At 46.4% G+C, this 18,783-nt stretch overlaps 1 protein-coding gene across 3 annotated transcripts in view; it reads right to left on the bottom strand.

Annotated features, from left to right (window-relative positions):
* FAM169B (Protein) overlaps window positions 1–18,783 on the bottom strand; it is a 67,074-nt gene that overhangs the window by 47,770 nt on the left and 521 nt on the right. For 2 of the 3 annotated variants that reach the window (XR_010378242.1, XM_064480541.1), the window contains exon 2: window positions 2,760–2,893. Coding sequence is in view for 2 of the 3 variants with exons in the window: in XM_064480541.1 (XP_064336611.1) it covers window positions 2,760–2,893 (134 nt within the window). In the remaining variant the exon portion in view is untranslated. The remainder of the gene's footprint in view (window positions 1–2,759; window positions 2,894–18,783) is intronic. The other variant, XM_064480542.1, reaches the window with a different exon arrangement.

Below are 18,783 nucleotides of genomic sequence, written 5' to 3'. Positions count from 1 at the left end.
ACCTCACTCTTTCCAAGCTAAACGAAGGAATTTGATGAAGGCCCTGTTTCTCCGACCCAGCAAACCCTCTCTTGCCCTCGCTCACCTGTCTGTCTTTCCAAGCAACAATTAAACACCTCCTCAGCTGACGCCCTTGTGGTCTCTCCTTCCATTCACTCCCTGCCCCATAAGGAATCCCCTCCTCCATGAGCATCCCAACCTCAGGCACCGCCTGCAGAGCCAGCCTTGACCGTCCTCCTGCAGCCACTCTCTGCAAACAGCCTGGACAAGCCTGCATCTCAGGCTGCCCGTTGCCCTGGTTCGGGTCCCTGCGAGCCGTCTCAGGAAACGCACACCCTCTCTGGGCCTCACAGGCTCAGCTCGGGCTCCGAGTCAACACCAAGGTGGGGACCCTCTGGGCCTGTCTGCTTATGAACGCGAGGGATGCCAAGCAGTACGTGCCAGGTCTCTGACGATAGGACTGTCCCAGAACTGTCTTTCCAGCACCTATGTGCCAAGCCCTCTTCATGGCCATCAGCCATCCAACCCACTGCTCCCAGTTCCCAAAGCAGAAGGGCAACACATGTCATTGCAAAGTCTGCTCTGAAAAGCGAGGAGAGTATAAGAAAATGAGAAAAGGACATAACGGCCGAGCGAGGCAGGCAGGCTGCTTGTAAAAGTTGACAGCAGGCCTCCGCGGCTTGAGAGAATTGTTTCTTAGCAAATCCTGAGACCCACACACATCTCAGCGCCTCCCCATCTTCAAGTCACCTTAATGCGCTGGCCCTCCACGGCAGTCACCTGAAGCCGGGTTCACTCACCAGACGGCCATCACAAGGCCATTAAAAACAATACATACAGAGCATTGTATCGACATGGAAAGATGCTTATTATAGACAATATTGTATTCTGAGTGTGATCTGAATATTAAAAAAAAAAAGAAAAGATAAAAGGCGTGACCAGAAAGAAAACTCAATGGAAATATTTCAAAATGTTCACAGCAGTTAACACAGGCGGTTTTGCTTTCTCTCTCCTTGGCTATAAGTCCCCAGTAGTCAGTGCACATTGAGCATACACTATTCTACAATCAGGAAAAATTAATCAATGTGACTGCATTTTAAACATAAGACAATGTCAAGACTGAAAACAGAGTTGATTTTAAAAAGAAAAGGCCTTGAGGAAGACCAGAGTGATCATGGCTGTAGCCTCATCTTTCTTTGTCTTTTCTGTTTGGAAAAATTTCTCTGGGTTGAAAAAGAAAAATTCGCCAAAAGCAATGCGGAGGTCCAATATCATCCCAAATCAGACTATTTCAACCTGCTAAATGGTGGGAAACTGCTATCATTTTTAAATTAACTGCTAAAATGGTAGGAAGACCAATGGTAGGAAGGACTTTTTTAGAAGAAGGAGAAGCAAATAGGTGGAAAGCCATTTCAGCATTTCTATCACATTAAAACAACTTAATTTTAGTAACTGCCTCATTTTATTGTTTTTGCTAATAACACTAAAACTATTCACTCACTGAGTGTACTACACTGGAGGTGGGTTTTTTTGTTTTTTTGTTTTCTTTAGTAATGTCATCCACAAATAAGTGTGAAAGAAAAGCAGATGACTGAAACTGCATCCTCACGTACTTCAGGGCTAGCTCCTGCATTTCACCACACTTCTCAGATTACCTAGCATTCACCACACTCCACCCAACAACCCTGCCACCCACCAGACCCCTGGCTCACTAAGAGTAAACCCCTAGCCTTGATCAAGAACTTACTTGCTTGCTGGATAACTGTCACTAGGGGGCGCTGAAAGCGTGTTCGTACCTCCCTCGACATAACAACGAGGAATCACCCATAGGAACTGGATTCTTCAGGAGTCGATTACAAATCAGCATCTCCAAAATCTCAAGGAAGCCACACTACATAAACTGTACAAGCCTTTGTTTTCATTAACTGTTCCAGAACAACTTCAGTGCAGCGAAATAAAACCCTGTCTTAACCAACTTCATCTGTCAGACAGCAATGATTTCTGGTATGAATGAAATCTTAACATGTATAAAACAAGAAAGTCTTATCTCTTTCAATAGAACAGATTCAAACCTGAAAGAAAGGTGACCAGCTTAGGTACAGCCCAAGAATCACATATTCTTTTTGCTTTTTTCAGGGTAGGGGAAAGGTCTTAAAAGTAACAACTTTTAAATTTCACCCACAATCCCACCGTCTTAACAAATAAACAGTTTTCATTCCTCTCTGTCCTCTTCCAGTCCATAGTCAAAATGCAATCTTATCAGTGCTAAAAATCATAATCGATATAACTTCATTCCAAATCATAAAATTTTTAGGAATAAGTTATAATAAATAAACTTAGAGACCAAAGACCAGTCTTCCTCTCATCTGAAAATGGGAAAACTGAGGCTAGCCAGGCACTACACACAGGATCTCATTTAATCCTCATAACAACAGTATGAGATAAGCACTGTTGTTGTCCCAGTTTTTGAGATGACTATAGCAAGACCAGAGAGGTGAAGACACTTGCTCCAGGTCACACAGCTATTAAGTGGTAGACATGGAAGATCCGGCTGGCTGACTGCCTTGTAGAACTGGACTTACCCTCAGGATTCCAGAATCCCAGTCCAGGATTGTTTTTGCTTTTCAAAGTGAAATTATTCTAGTATTCACTCTAGAAGGAATTTTTTTTTTTTCATCTGTAATACTCTCACTAACATTCTCCTTCCTCACAAGTAAGAGTTTACAGAGCTCTCTACCAATGAGGAGGACCACACCTACCTGCTCTCCAGTGGGAAGAGAGAAAACCTCTGGTGAGCTCCGTGCCCCTTCCCTAAGCGTGGCATAGTAAGCCAGGGCCGCTTCCCCGTGCCCTGCGGGGTCATCTTCCAAAATATCCACCGGGTAAACACCTGCTGGGGGAAGAAGAAGGCAAAAAATGACATGAGCGCTACTCTTTCGCTGAAAGAGAAATCACTTCTTGAATGTTATTTTTTTAAGCAGCCAATTGAACACTTGCTTTAAAAATTATGTTCACCTATGTTTTTTTAAGTGAAAAAGAGAAAAAAACAGTGCAGCAGCAGGCAACAAAAGAAAACATTAGACATTCCTGATGGCGGAGTTGGCACCAATCCCAAGGTGAAGCCTCCAAGCCCACGGCGGAACCTTCCTTTCTTACGCCCAAACCACCACATGGCTTCCCAAGTATTTCCCAGTAGGGCAGCCACAATGGCCACGTGTCCAAAGAGGAACCTTGAGAGCTGACACCAGCTGCTTAGAACCTTGATAACTTTGACAAAATCCAGCCTGAGTTATTACTTGCCCAGTTTACATTCACCATGAGGTTAAGATTTGCCAATTCTCCTCTCCTTGGGCTACTCTACTGTAAAAGAGTTCAAATGTACTTAGTTAATCTAAACTATAAAACTACTTGTGTAAACCTACATGTCTGTACACAGATAGACTATCGCATGTGTTAATCCCGGCTCCACTCAGCATCTCTTTCTTATCACACTTCCAGAGGAAAATTATATCCCTGAGTCATCATATGAGTTGATAGCATCCAATTCCACTTGGAACCAGCAGTTGGTTTTCCCTTGAGATGCTGGCTCATCTCTGACTGGCATTGCCCCAAGCGGGAGGGGGCTCTGTAGCCCCTGCCCTTCTGTGGACCCCACCTCTGATTCACCTCCAGGCCTCCTATGGTGGGGAGGGTGCCAGAGCAGCTGTCTCCCCCTCCTTCTCCCCGCTGTCCTCCTCCTCCTCTGCCTCTTCAAGAAAGAGAAGCCTGCACAGAAACTCCCACTGAGATACCAGCTTCCTGCTTTCCCTCCCAATCTCCATTCCTGCTGCCAGCCACTTCTCCAGCACAGAGACTGCTCTTAGCAGCAAAAAGTTGCACGTCTCCCGTCCACCAAGTTGACGTATGATGGGGTTTATGCTGTTGGTTAGTTACTGGGCGGTGTCCAGAGCAGCAGTGGACCAACCTCAGTCTCTGTGTGAGCCCCCGGCCCCGCCCCCACCTGCCATGGTGAAGACATCACGGGCACACACAGAGTGGCCAAGAGCTAGTAAATACCTCCCGCTAGTCAATTTTTTTAAACATGGGTGTGAAATTCGTGCAAAAAAATTACAACTATAAATGAACTGATACAAATGTTTCAAATAAAGACATGAAAAATTAACAGTCCGTTCAATGATGATGAACAAGTCAATGATGAAGCTGGGGGTCTCTCTGTCTAAAAAACGTTGTGCCTCTAAGTAGCAGATATAGTCTGCTGCAGAAGTACACACTTGTGTGTGTGTGTGGGGGGGGGGTGTTTTCTCTACACACACACACACATTCAACAAAGCCCAGGCTCCTTCTCACTACAGTGGGCCAGGAAGCTCCCAGCAACTGGTCAGACGTGGCCCACAGGCTGAACCCATATGCCCTCCCTACATCTTTCTGGGCCCTCCGGGTACACAGCCCAGAGCCAGATGGACCCAAGCCAAGCCAGATGGTTCCTTACTTAGGGACCACTTCAAACCTGTCACTAAACCCTCAGCCCGCATCACCTCTCTCCAGTTGTCCTGATGCTCTCAGTTCAAGGCCTCAGCATCTCATGATAGCCTCTGGCCTCACCCCCTCCTGGCCCCTCCTGCGTCTACCTGCCACTAATTAAAATAACTGCAGCAAGCTCCAGGATGCTGAGGGTGCCACACCTCTTACTTCACTGAGTCAGGCCTAACTCCCATTTACAGATGAGGAAACTGAGGCCTGCAGAGGAGAATGTTGGCTAGTCATGGCAACACCAAAGCCAGAAGGTCTGTCTGATTCCAAAATGCGTAAAACACTCAGAAAATGTTAGTGACCCCATCAATAAGGTCTCCCCTACTTCAAAGACCCTATATAATTCCATGCTCCCTTCCCCTGCAGTACCCCCACTCCCCCGACCCTCCTGCCTTGCCATCCTCCAGGCCCACCCCAAACTCCAGCACTCCCAGGGCCTTCCTGGAGCCCCAAAAGACAAGGGAGCTGTGGATTGCTGAGTCTCCACCTGGGCCTCGGATGGGAATTAATACACCTTTGCCACCTCTCCCATCCTGCAGAGAGAGCCCCCTCCACACTTCAACTGGGCCTTTGACAGCGGTCAGCAGGGGAGGCAGCCTCACCCCCGACCACAAACGTGAGTGAAGTGCTCCCGCGGGCCCACTGAGTACTTGCTGCTCTCCTCACCGCCCCCAGCTCCCCCTACAAAGACCTCCCCCAGTGGCCTTCCCGTCCCCAGCACTTGGGAAATGTGGGTGGTTGTTTAGCTGAGCTGGCTGTTCCAATTGCTGATCATCCAGTTGGCCCAGTGGCTTCCCGCAGGTATGAAGAAAGGTGCGGTGCATGTTCAGATCAATTGGAGAAACACGCTGGGCAGTGGGCGGCCTCGGCCGAGGGGCACCGGACTCGCGCTGCACGCTTCTCCCGTGGAAACAACTTCAACAGCCACCTGTCTCAAAAATGCCCTCCCCGAAGGCCATCTTAAGGAGCAAGTAAAAACCCCACCTCGACTTTGACTCTCTGGTGCTGGCCCTGTGTCTCTGGGGAGATGGCTGTCGGATCCAGGCCTGCAGCCCACTCCAGTGAGGTTGAGGGCGGACAGAGGAGCCTTATCGCCCCCCTCCTCCCAGCAACACAGGCACGAGCTGAGCCTCCTGGTAACACAGGACTGGGAGACACTGTAATCAGCCACGTCTTCCAGAGGAGCATCAAGAGGGGGTACCTCACTCAAGACCCCTGGGCCCAGAGCCCTCGGCCTGGTTCCCCTAGAGGCTGCCTCGGGTTGCCTGGCACGGGCTCTGGTCGTGTGTGGTCAGCAGACATGCACTGACTGTATTCTGCTCCTTGTAGACCGTGAAATCATTTCCCCCTGGGTGTGCTGCTGGGTTTGGGAGACCCCCTTGAAGAATCCAGAGGACAGTATCCCCCGGGCACCCTGCCCGCTCCTGGCTCTACTGCCTGGGAGCCCAGGGGTGGATTCCCAGCAGGCGTTCTCAGCACGAAGGCCAAGCCCAGCAGAATCCATCAGCCCCATCTTCCTGAGAGTCAGTTGGGCCTGCATCTGGAGATAAATAGACCCTCTGCAAAAAAGAATATCCAAAAATCTCAATATTCACACAACTACACAGCACCCACAATAGGTTCCCCTTTAAAACCTCCAATACGGGTGCAGACCGTGTGCCCCGGGGAAGGAGCACCCCACCGCCTGACATGCCCTAAGCTGGCTGGGATGCAGGGAGGCAGTGATCTGACAGGCTTTTGGGTTTTAATTCCTTCTCCTCCCTCTGGGGGAATCTGCCCCTCTGACATGGAAAATGTTTGGGTGAGCTTTCTGGAAAACTGGGTCGGAGTGGAAAAAGGAGCTGCGTTAAAGCAGGAGAGGGGAGGGGGCATCCAGTGCCGGCTGGGAGGGAAGACCCCTCCCCAACCTGGGAGGAAGGACACAAACACACACACACGCACACGCACACGCACACGCGCACACACACACACACATAGGAAGGAAGCTCCCTGACCCTCCACCCACCCCCTACCCCCAACCGCAAGGGCACACTCAGAAGTAAACAAGTCTGGGGCGTTTTACGCACGCGCCAGAGGCCAGCCTGGCCGCCACACTTGCTGAGCTGGTGATGGAAGGCAGACTCGGGTAGGGGCTTCCAGATGTGAAATGCTAACAGGCTTTAATGGCCTGAACCGAACAGGAAATATTTTTCCAAAGCCAAAAGAATGTAATCTTTTCAGTACAATGTAAAATGCTTTTATGAAAAAAAAAAAAGGCACACAGTTGAAAGGATAATTCATTACAGACTGTAAAGAAATTGAAATCCCCAAATGAACCCCAAATTAAGAATTCACTTTAAGCATATGTGGGCTGGAGTCACCCGAAAAACAAAAGCAGTGGTACATCTTAAAGCATTCTTCCAGGGAAAATGCTTGAATCATTCAGGATCTTTGTACCAAAGCTTGAGTTTCCAGGGCTCCATGAAGGCCCATGACCCAGTGCTGATCCGACAGCCATGCTGATCAGTCAGGTCAGGCTTAATATTCCAGGGCTTTCCTAGCACTTTCTGGTCCTCCCGATATAAACAGCAATGACAGTTAATGAACACTCTGAAAAAGATCAATGCTCTGCACTTAATTATTAATTCAGTATCACTTGTGGAATATTCTCTCCACATACCACCTCACCCCAAAGATTAGGAAAATTCTTTCATTCTAGTAAAGTGTAATTTTTCTCATATGGGACTATAATTACAAGAAATGTTAATAAAGGTATTTTAAATTTTACTAGTTTCACTTTTTAAGAATTTTGACTTTACTGAGATCCCCTGTCAGTAACTGCCTGGCATATGTCATTGGAAAAGCTGGCTGCAATCACTTATAATGTGAGTTGTCATTCTTTGAATTATAGAAAGAACTATTCTTGCTCATGATAATATGTGAAAACAATTTGAAGGATGCAAAATGATAACATAATGTGCTACTTTTATTTTTAAAAACTGGTTAAGAGTAGATCTCACTTGTATAGAATTTTTTTTTTATGTTTGCTTTTCTTTATTTTCCACATAAGCTGTCTGGTTGTTTTCTTCACAAATTAATTTTCTTTTAAAAGGAAATTATTAGAAGAAGAAATCCTTATTATAGAAAAAAATCTGCTGAGGGAGGTTAAGTGCCTAATTCTGAGCTTAGCAGAGAACACCAGCCAAGGAGCATCGGAACCCAGGTGTTCTGCACACCCACGGCAGTAGAGCAGTGTCCATAGGGAGATTTCTAAATGCCATCTTGATGGCTCAGAATTCAGCACCAGAAATTCATCAGGGTCCCTGGTTTCCATGAGGCATGCACTTCCCTGCACAGTCCAATCCTCAAAGCTGTGTGTCTTCAAAGCTGCATGCTTTAAGAGAATTCAGTACTCACAAATGCAAACTTCATCCCGACCTTCCAAATCATTCACCACAGGATGCCTTAAAACTGAGAACCACTCTTGAAGTCTGATTACATTTAATTAAAATTAAAAAAAAAAAAAGAGGACCACCACATACAGTGAGAATATCTGCATTTGTGTGAGTGAGGCAGTGCCTGGTACTTAATATCAAAGAATCCAAGGTTCCTGACTTCCCTTGTATCATGTCAGCATTTTCGCATGTATATTCTGTGATACAGCTTCACAAGATGCACTGTGGAAGGAGGTTTCTGAAGCCAGCAAGTTTGGAAAAGGGGACCTGCTGTGACACTCGGAGCTCACTACTGGGGTGGGGGTTCTATGCACCTAACTGCAGTCAGGACACAGAAATCCTGCAACAACGGAATTTGCTTAATCCAGCATTTATCTCCCAAACTTACATAACTCAGAACCCCCTGTCCCAGAACAATGACTGACAGACGACAAATGATATCTTAGAGAAGGGTGCTTGGCAGAATGTCACAGCAGGAGGACCCATCACTATCAGACAGACAGCAAACATGCAAACGCCCGGAGCTCAGGGACCACAGGAAAGGGGGCTGTGGTTTCGGCAGAGCAACCAACCCTCTACACAGAGGAGGAGAGAACAGAAGGTGAAGCAAATACATACTTGGATATTTTTGTTGGTTTTTGAAGAGCATCTGATTGCCAAAATATTCTTAGCAAAGAATTGAAAAAAAAAATGTTGGAAGACAGAATGTAGAATATGTTAGAATTTCTGAACAGATGAGCAGAGTTGTCAGGGACCGGGGGAGGCGCAGGGAAGGTCTGCAGGTGGTGGCAGGGTAGGTTTCATTACCGGTAATTGACAGGGAGCCTGTTGCTCTGTTATCACAGATTTAGTATTGGCCAACTTGCAACTTGTCATTGCCTCGGCTGAGAATAAATCACTTGTCCCAAATCTAGGATGGTAAAATATGCAGATGACTTTATGTGCCTCCCACACAAAGATTTATGTAATCCTATTTGCTTTTAATATGAAGGTCTCATAATCTGAGCATTGGTGTATCTTACTTTTAGTCAAATGATACCAAGATAAAACTATTTTGCCCGCTGAATCATTCAAAAGGATATGAGGTGGCGCTGAAACAAACTGCTCTCTTTGCATTCAAAGAGGTGTCCCAGTTGGGGACAAATGTGGAGACCTATTTGGGGCAGACAGGGGGAAATAGCATCTCAAATATCTGCTTCCTCATGAATGGTAATGGAAGACGGATCCTCACCTGACACAACTGCAGAAAGCTCAGGCCTGTCTCGCCCCTGAACTTGAGCCCCTCCCTCTCATGTAGCCATCATTACTGTGCCCAAGTTGTCTAACCCTTACCAGGAAGGAAGAGGGCATTGGCACATGCTCAGGAGAATACGGAAAGCCTGACTCTATGTATCTTGAATTTAATTGACCAAGGACTTGTAAAAATACAAAACCCCAGTGTCAGTAACACTACCACAACATGCGGTGGCCCTGAAGTTGGTGGGAAAATCCTGGGGGGGCAGGCAGGGAGGGAAGCAATTGTCCAGCATGGAACCAGAGCCCTGAACCACACAGTACACACAAGCAGGAGAAAAATAACTCTTCGTCACCATAACGTTTTCACCCATTAGTCGCAGAATTACACTTCTCAGAACTTATATCCAAACTGTGGCTGTTAATGGACTTCATGAACTTCCTCCGGAAATCACATCCCTATATGTCCATCTATTACACTGCAAACAACAGTATCTCTAAAGAGGACCAGAACTGAGGGGAGGGTATGGCTCAGTGGTAGAGTGCATGCTTAGCATGCACGAGGTCCTGGGTTCAATACCCAGTACCTCCATTTAAATAAATAAATAAACAAATAAATGAATAAATCTAATTACTTCCCCCATCCAAAAACAAAAACAAAAAAATACATAAATAAATAAAATAAAGAGGGCAAAAATTGGGTTTCTATCTGGCATGCTCAGCCCTGTGCAAAGCAACAAGGGGAGCTGAAAGTCTACTAGTCCCCAGTGTCCACGACCCAGTTCCAGATTAAGCTGGTGCACCCTGGGTAAGTCCTCGGCCGCTTCACCTGGGCTAACTCACATGGAGAATGAATGGAGAAGAATGGGGTGACCTTAAACCTGGACAGTGACTGACTTACGGAAAATGCAGTCGCTTCCCAATATCTGGAAATGTGTAGGGACAGCTACATTTTCATAAGGGCACCAAACTTGTCTGTGTAAAAGTAGTAGACAAAGAAATACCTGCCAAAGACAAAGGCTTGCATCCAGCTTGGTACCAGCTCAGTTTCAAATTGAAGACATGCCTTCTGTGGATAAACAAAGTTCCTCAAGTACTAGTTGGGAGAAAAAAATATTAGAAAAACAGCGGTATGTTCTCACATTAAAACATACCCTTTTCCACCTTCTATTTGTGTAGTATTTTCCAGTTTACAAAGGGCTGTCACACTTTCTCACTTGTTTGAAACTTACATCAACCCTTTGAAGTGAAGAAAGAACAAAACACTAACCCTATTTTTCAGGTGTGGAAACATGTTCAAAAATGGAAAGTTGGTAATGGGGCTGAGACTCAAATCCAGATCTTGAGACTCCTAGCAGGGCCACCACCAGTTCACGTATGTGCTAATTTATATCACGTCAAAGCCCACACATTGCGTACCAGTACCAAACGGCAGCTAGCTAAAAATACCTGCCTCTTTAAGGCTGAATAATATTCCGTGATATATAAATATATACACCCCATTTTGCTTATCCATTCACCTGTCGATGGTCGCTTGGGTTGCTTCCACCTTTTGGCTGTTGTGAGTAATGCTGCCAAGAATGTGGATCTAGAAATATCTCTTCCAGTCCCTGCTTTCACTTCTTTTGGGTCTATACCCAGAAGTGGAATTGCTGGATCACATGGTAAATCCTATGTCAAGTTTTTGAGGGACTGCCCTGCTCCACAGTGGCTGCACCATTTGATCCTCCCACCAGCAATGCACAACGGTTCCAATTTCTCCACATTCTCACCCAACACTTGTTATTTCCTGTTTCTTGTTGGTTTTTTTTTTTTTTATAACAGCCATCCAAATGGGTGTGAAGGGTATCTTACTGTGGTTTTGACCTGTATTTCCCTAATGATTAGTGATGTCGAGCATCTTTTCATGGGCCTGCTGGCCCTTTGTCTTTGGAGAAATATCTATTCAACTTTTTTGCCCACATATTAATAATTTTTAACAACTACTTTGACAAGCTTATAAGAATTAAAAAGACAGACATGAATTCACAGAGAGGTAAGTGGCAAGGCTGATGTGCGCTAACTGGGCTACCTGCACAGGATTCAGCACACTGCCTGCATCACAGCACAGGGATGCCACCACTGTCCAGCTGAGCCACACTCCCAAGAAAGGTGGCTGGAGCTGGGAGGTGGCTGCAGTGCCAAGAGGAGAGACTGAGTGTGTACTGCCATTTGGTAAACCACTTTAAGGCTTAGAATAAAAAACTCTTACTCGTTTTTAAAAATATAATAGTAGTAGTAGCAACAGTAATGCCCTGAGGCCTCTTTGATACCTGCTCCCAGGGTCCCTGCGCAAGAGTGACCTCAGCTCAGAACAAGGGCTTCCTGATACCCTACAGTCCTGGGAAGATGCCTAATCAGACCCAGATCACATTTAATACCAACCCCACAGCAAAGGTTTGGGAAAAGTCTCTGCTGTGTTACAAATGCATAACATAAAGCAAGCATAGCCATCATTTAAGAACTTCCCTACTACTGTCAGACACTGTGCAAGGTGCTGGTCAGTACACTGGTGAAGAAACAGAGATAGCCTCTGCTCTTATAGAACTTACAGCCTGATCGGGAGACACAGAAACAGGTAAATATCCCCATGGTGTGGAGAGGCACGAGTGACAAGGGAGGCAGAAGACAGAGGGCAGGATGACCAGGGGAGGTCTCTCTAAGGAGGTAACCTTTAAGCAGAAGGACTGAAGAATAAAATGACCCCATACAGAGCAGGGTCAAGGGCCACCGAGACCAAAGGAACAGCCCATGTAGGAGGCAGAAAAGAGCAGAGGGATTCCAAGCGTTCAAGGACGACCAGTGTGCCTGCAGCATGGCGGCCAAGGGAAGAAAGGGCAAGCATCCCAGGAAGTGAGAGCAACAGGACCCTGGCCAGGCCCCAGACTTCAAGTTTCAAGTACACAACAGGGGGCTGCTGAAAGGGCCCCCATCAGGGCATGATAACTGGAGTGCTGGTTACTGCTCCCTCCAGAATGCACTGTAGCAGGAAATAATGAGAGGAAGTGCAGGTTGAGTCAGGCAATGATGACAGCTAGGACTAACGACACAGTGACGACACAAGAAGGGGATGGCAGGTTTGATTGAGCTGGATGTTGGCAGCACAGACCTGGCTGCCAGCTGGATGTGCAGGGCAAGGGGCCAAGCTGACCTTCTACTGTACCCCCTCCTCTCCACAAAAGGCAATGAAATTCAATTAGTGGCCTTCAAACTGTGACATATTTATAAACTAACACTGGAAACAGCCTAATTTCTGTTCAGATCCTAGTTCTTTCCAAAAGGGGGAAAACTGATGAACCTGCCAACAGAAGAGTAAAATGTACATTAGTCCAAAATATTTTCCTTGGGGTATTAAAAAGTGAACTGGTCTGAAAAGACAGATGAAGCACCCACAGAAGGATGCCACCTCGTCAGACCTCCCAACATCAGGCCACACAGGCAGTGAGGTTTGGGCATGAGGGCAAGAGCTTTGGGGTCATTCCGACCTGATTTTAAAAACCAACAACATAGGATGAAATAAACTGCCGGGAAGAGTCAGCACAAACCATAGACTCAGACTCACAAAGACAGCAGATATTGAAATTATCTAATACAGAAGGTAGAGATGTGAAACATGTTAAAAAGATACTTAAACAGGGAATGGAAAGAGCCAAGATTTTTTTAATTTTCAAAAAAAATTAAAAGGGGAAGAAAGTAGAGCTTCTAGAAATGAATGTCTTAAATAGCCAATAAACTGTAAAATATATCTGAAGAAATTACCTAAAATGCAGCACAGAAAGACAAGTGGAAAATATGAAAGGTAGGTTAAGAGAGATGGAGAGTAGAATGATGAGGCCCAGCAGTAATGTACCCGAAGTTCCAGAAGGAGAGAAAAATAAGGAAGAGTCAAGATTTGAGGAAACAGTGATTGAAGGTTTTCCAGAATTCATCAGACACCAATCCTCAGATTCTGAAATCCCAACCAACCCTAAAGCAGGAAAAATAAAGAAAAATCCCCACCTAAACATACTGTGGTCAAGCTGCAAACCAACAAACATGAAAAGACAACCATGAAAGCAGCCAGGAGGGAAAGACAGATCCTCGCAACAGAACAACTACATTGACAGCTGCCTTCTCAACAGCTACTATGAAAGCCGGGAGACAATGGAAGAACGTTTCTAAAGGATGAAAGGAAAATAACTCATCCTCCAACCAGCAGAAGTAACTTCCAAGATTGTGGGTGAAATAAAGAGCTGTTTAGAAAAACAAAACCTGTGTGTGTTTTCTATCAGCAGAGCCTCCCTAAAGTTATTTCTAACGGATGCCTATCAGGGGAAAGGAAATTGACCTCAAGAGGAAATTAGTCAAGAAGGAATGGGAGCAAAGAAAATGAGAAACATGTGGATAAAACCCAAGCCAATGCTGACCATACAAAACAAAAACATCTAATTTAAGGAGATTAAAAAAAAACTGTAATAGAACTAAGGTGCTAATAACAATAGCACATAAATTAGGAAGGAAGTAACTGGGGTGAAGGCGTGTTAAGGCTTTCATGTGAGTCCAGGGAAAGTTTAAAACTGATTAATTTTAGTATTAATTAAAGTTAAGATGCATATTAAAATGTCTGTTAGCCCCTAAAAGAACAGAAATATAGATATTAAATTTCAAAACAGGAGAGAGGAAAAAAACAGAATTAGAGCCAAGGTGGGGGGAAATCTTAATTTAAAAGAAGGCAAGAAATGAAAACCAGATGATCTGTCAATATTCATACTTAATTCTTATGACTAAAAAACATATTCATCAACAAGTTACTAACAATGGTTTTGCACAAGGACAGATTTTTATTAATGTCTTTACCAGGCATTTTAAAATATTTTAATAATATTTTTATTCAATTATCATGTATTCAGAAAAAACACAAAGCAATTCCTTTCCTTCTGCATAGCTTAAAAAAAAAAGTTTTTCCAAGGTGTTCTAATAGCTCAAATGTAGACAACACACATGCATTACAGAAATCACTTGTTGGAAAATCTAAAGGTCAAAATGAACAACCAAGTACAATTCACTGTTTGGGCATAAACCCACATAGATACACACACCAAAACTAGTCTGCAAAGGAGCAATGTCACAGAGCACAGTGGCGGGGGAGACAGCACTGTGAGCGGAAGTCTGTGATGGTGACATCTCCACCAGATCAACTTCTCAAGCACTTACCACAGAATGAAACATTCAGGGACTGGGGAATAGGGTTTATTTCAGCAAAATGCAATGAAGGAATGAATACAGCTTTCCCTCTCTCTGTCAATGGAATTTGTGAGTAGTGGTTAGAAACTCGGTTTCCAAGAAAAACACATTTATCTTAATTTCTGCAAGACAAGGAAACCAAGCCGTCTAGGAGGTTATGGGAGCTCCCCCTGTGCCCTCCCCCGGAGCCCCCAGTCCTCAGCCTCAGGCAGTTCCCAGTGGCCCCCATGGATGCCCTGCTTCGGAGGAGCAAAGAAGCATCGAAATGATTCTATGCCTTGACACACAATAATAGGCTTTGGTTTAAGCAGGAAACGAAGCCTGGGCACAGGGAATGCAAAGGGTTTGATGTGAGGTGGCCCCTAGTGGGCAGAGAAGGGGAACAGAGACAAGGCTTGATTACACAGACAGTGGCCTCTGGATTCATCAACACTGTGTGCCCTACCCCTACCGAAGTGGGGGCTGAACGCTGGCCTTGGAAAAGAAAACCCACAACAGAGGATGAGGGCACTAAAAGGCATGGAGTTTGTAAACCAAAGCTGGTACATCCTAACATGCATTCTTCAAAGGTCCCAGACCTTCAGTTGCTACTGACAGTCCCTTATGTGCCACCACACCCACCCCCTGACAATAACCCTGACTTTAAAAGTCAGGTGACACCAGGAACATCTGACCAACAAACGTTTTGCCCTGAGGTTGCTTTCTGTACGACACGACCCAGCCGAAAGCACAGCCATTTTCTCTAATCCTCTGTTTGGAATTTCCCAGGGCTGAGCTACAAATAAGAATGTCATCAGGGGAGCCAGGAGCCAGCTGCTGTCAGGAACCCAGCTAAGGGCAGTCAGCCGGTCACCAGACTAGGGTTTCAAAGGTCGGAAAGACAACACCTCAGTGCCCACTGCCTTCCCACCGCCCAGCCCGAGTCCTGGCCACCCAGTCATTCACTCCATCCTGCCAGGCCACGGAGGTCAGGACACCAGCCCTCCCTGGCCCGGCCTCCTAGGGCAGAGACCCCCGTTCAATACAGACATAATATAGCCCTTGATGTCTAGAAATGGGGGTGAACAAGGACCATCTATGGAATGGATACTATTAGATGGCAAAGAATCACAACCAACAGATGGGGGACATACAAAGTGCCCAGGCCTTCAGGAGGACCCACTCAGGACCCCACCTTCCCAGGAAGAGTGGGACCCCTGGAAAGACATTCCAGGAGGTGCGCTGACCAGTGGCACTCCACCCTGGGCGGGGTGGGGGGAGCAGGCCAGCTCGCATCAGAAGCCCCGAATTGGCTGATAAATATTTGTGGGGTTTTTTTTTTTTTTTTTTGAAGTGTTATGTTAACAAGAGGTTGTCTATGAGGAACTGGCTCGTGGATTATTACCTTCTTGAGCCTCCATTTTGGTTGGGGAGGGACAGGTTCCTTTCTCTTGGGAGTCAAACCATCACCACCACCACCACCACCCAATTTGAATCTCAACCCTGCCGCTTACTAGCCAGGCAAGTGACTTCATCTCTGTGCCTCAGCTTCCTTACCAGTCAGATCGGATAATAATAGTATCTATGTTTACTGTTTGTTATGACGATCAATTAAGGTAATGCTTGGAAAGGGCTTAGAGTAAACTTAGCATGCAGTAAAGTGTTCCTAATGGTCAGTTTGTCAAAAATGCCTTCGAGGCTCCTCTACCTAAAAACGCCAGGGAAAAGCTGCCTTCCTTTGCTCATACAGCCACCTCAACCTCAGCCCTCTCCCTCTTCTTGTCCCTGCAAATGCTTCTGAGACAGCAGCTGTGCCTGGCCCCCTCAGAGTCGTGTGACAAGTCAACCCCGTCCCTTCTGACCCCTTCCTTCCCCCTGACCCAGAGCAGCATCTTCCCTGGCACCCCTTGTCACCAGGCCCTGCCCAGGGGCTTCTTTTTACTCTGATCTCTCCTCCTTCGGGTCTCAGCCTCAGTTCCTCAGAGCTTCTTCCTCCCTGAGCCTCCAGGCTGTGTGTTCAGCTCCTCTCCCCCTCCCATCTCCCCAGGGGCCGCCCTCCCCAGGCCTCCATCTGCTCTGCTCGCTCCACTCAGTAACAGGGATCCCCATCAGAGCTCAGGGCAGGCAGTGGCTGTTCTAGATTCCTCCTCTGGTCCAGAGTCAGTGTTTCTGACTTCAGTGTCTCCAACGGGAAGATCTGGAAATATTCTGAAATCACTGTGTTTGGACTGCAGCACATTGTCCCCCTCCCAGAGTCAGTTCCCTTAGTGGCATCGCCACTGTCCCTGTTCTCCCAGCTCAAGCTTTGGGGTCATTCTGGATTTTCCTCCTTGCTTGCTAGCTTTCTTGTCTATAAAGCTCTGCTTTATTACCAATGCAAACTGTCCAGCACCTAACTTTTCTAAATTGGAACACTAACCGACTTCCTAAATGGAGATCATAAAATAGGTAATTCTCACAAACGCTTCCACTTCCTGTGTAAACAGAAGGGAGGGGGGCAAAAACAAAGGGCCTTCTCCAAGTTGACTCAAAATTGCACTAGAGACCCAGCGTTAGGTCGGCTCTGATGGACACAAGGTCTCATCTGACCCTGACGATGCAGGTCAACTCCTTATTTTACAGATGAGGGGAGTTCAAGGTAAAGGATGAGCAGAGTAACAGAACTGGGCCATGTCTGATTTTCTTGCTCCTTTCTACTACACTCCAAGCTGAAATGACAGCAACAGATGGTCTGGTGGAACCTAAGACGGTCTTCAGCATCAGGCAAATTAAAAACACACACAAACTCTTGGAGAGAGAGAGAAAGAGAGAGAGAATGTGTGTGTGGCCCTTTTTTTGAAGTGTTATGTCTTGAATTATGGAGGAAAACCCCCGCCCAGACACAGCAATATTGGGGAACCTCATCTAGAGTCAGAGGCTACTCCCATGAGAGTGTCACATGCCTTTTCCCTACATCTCCTTGCCAGAGCTAAGTGGGGACTGGGATGCAGCCTTATCTGAAAGCACAATTCTGAGTTTCATGCTTCCTTTATGCTAAAAGAAAAAGGACTCCCACATAGGCATGGTTTGCAGAAGCCCTTTTTGGAAATGGGCTATCAAAGCTTGGGCAACGGTTCAGCTATGCAAAACTCCAATCCATTAGCATCCAGCACATGTGGAAATGATTAATGTGCAACTGCTGTGTGTCATCTGGGCCATCAGCAACCATGAAAGCCACAGCAAACGCTGAAATAAATACAGGAAAATCCTTAAACTGTTTAAGCCAACTACACTTTTCCAGAAGATGAAATTACCATTACTTTTCCCACTAAAACGGAGTAGAAGGATACACAGCTCCAAGGCACTCGCTGGGAGGAACTCTCTGACTCAGGGTACTACTCAGAGAAGGAGAGGGAGAAAGCTAAACGGAGCAACTTTGTGTGCAGACTTGCTAAGTGTTTAAAATATATGAGCTATTTCTGGACAATAAGTCTCCAAGTGGGCAAAATCTTCACTTTGCAGGCAAGGAAGATGATATCAAAGGAGCAAGTCACTTTTTCTTCTTGCCCCGGGTCTGGTTCTCAAGATTCTCAAAATGGCAACAGCACTCAAGCTCCACAGCCCCGAAGATCAACTTTCCAGAAAGGACCACAGAAAAGTTAAAAAAACTCAATAGTATTTCTTCTAAAACTAGAGACAAAACCCTTTCTCAATCTCTAGACCAATGAAAAACGTTCTGAGGAATGTAGCTAATCCAAACACGTGGCCACCTTCTCTCCTTAACTCACTTAAATCAGGGGGAAAACAACTCAAAGTCAGCTTTTGAATGCAAAATAAGAGTATAAAAAAAAAAAAAGAAAGAAAGAAATTCGTTGATGTCTCCTAATAAAAGACAAAGGAGCTTCTGTAAGACTGACTCTTCCCTTACAGAGATGTGTGGTGGGACAAAGTGGTCAATCTGCTATTTGACTGCATGTGGGAGCAGGGCTGTGGCTGCGCGCCTGGAGGGACTGGACGTGTAGGGGACAGGAGGACCCGGCCAAGGCGCCCTTTCAGCTGCCTGTCCCAAGAGGGAAAGACACTTTCTCGGCATCCAACGCCCCTACGCCTGCTCCCATTCAAACAGTCCCTCCATTGCAGGACGGGTGGAAACCCCGTAGGGGATTTGTCCCACGTGAGTTAAGGTTCAGGAGTCGCACGGTTTCGCCGGGTTCTCGGGAGAGGCGGCCAGCATGGGACGCACGGGAGGTGGCGGGCTCCGCGGCGCTCCCGCCAACCCAGGCTCCCCAGCTGGCCTGCTGGGCCGGGGACCGCAAGTCCGCCGCGCACAGGGACCGGGGCTGGAGCCGGAGCTGGCAGTCCCCCA

This window comes from Camelus dromedarius, chromosome 29 (assembly GCF_036321535.1).
Source record: "Camelus dromedarius isolate mCamDro1 chromosome 29, mCamDro1.pat, whole genome shotgun sequence".
NCBI lineage: Eukaryota > Metazoa > Chordata > Mammalia > Artiodactyla > Camelidae > Camelus > Camelus dromedarius.
The sequence above is the reverse complement of the archived record's forward strand: the minus strand, read 5'-3'. Positions and strand labels throughout refer to the sequence as shown.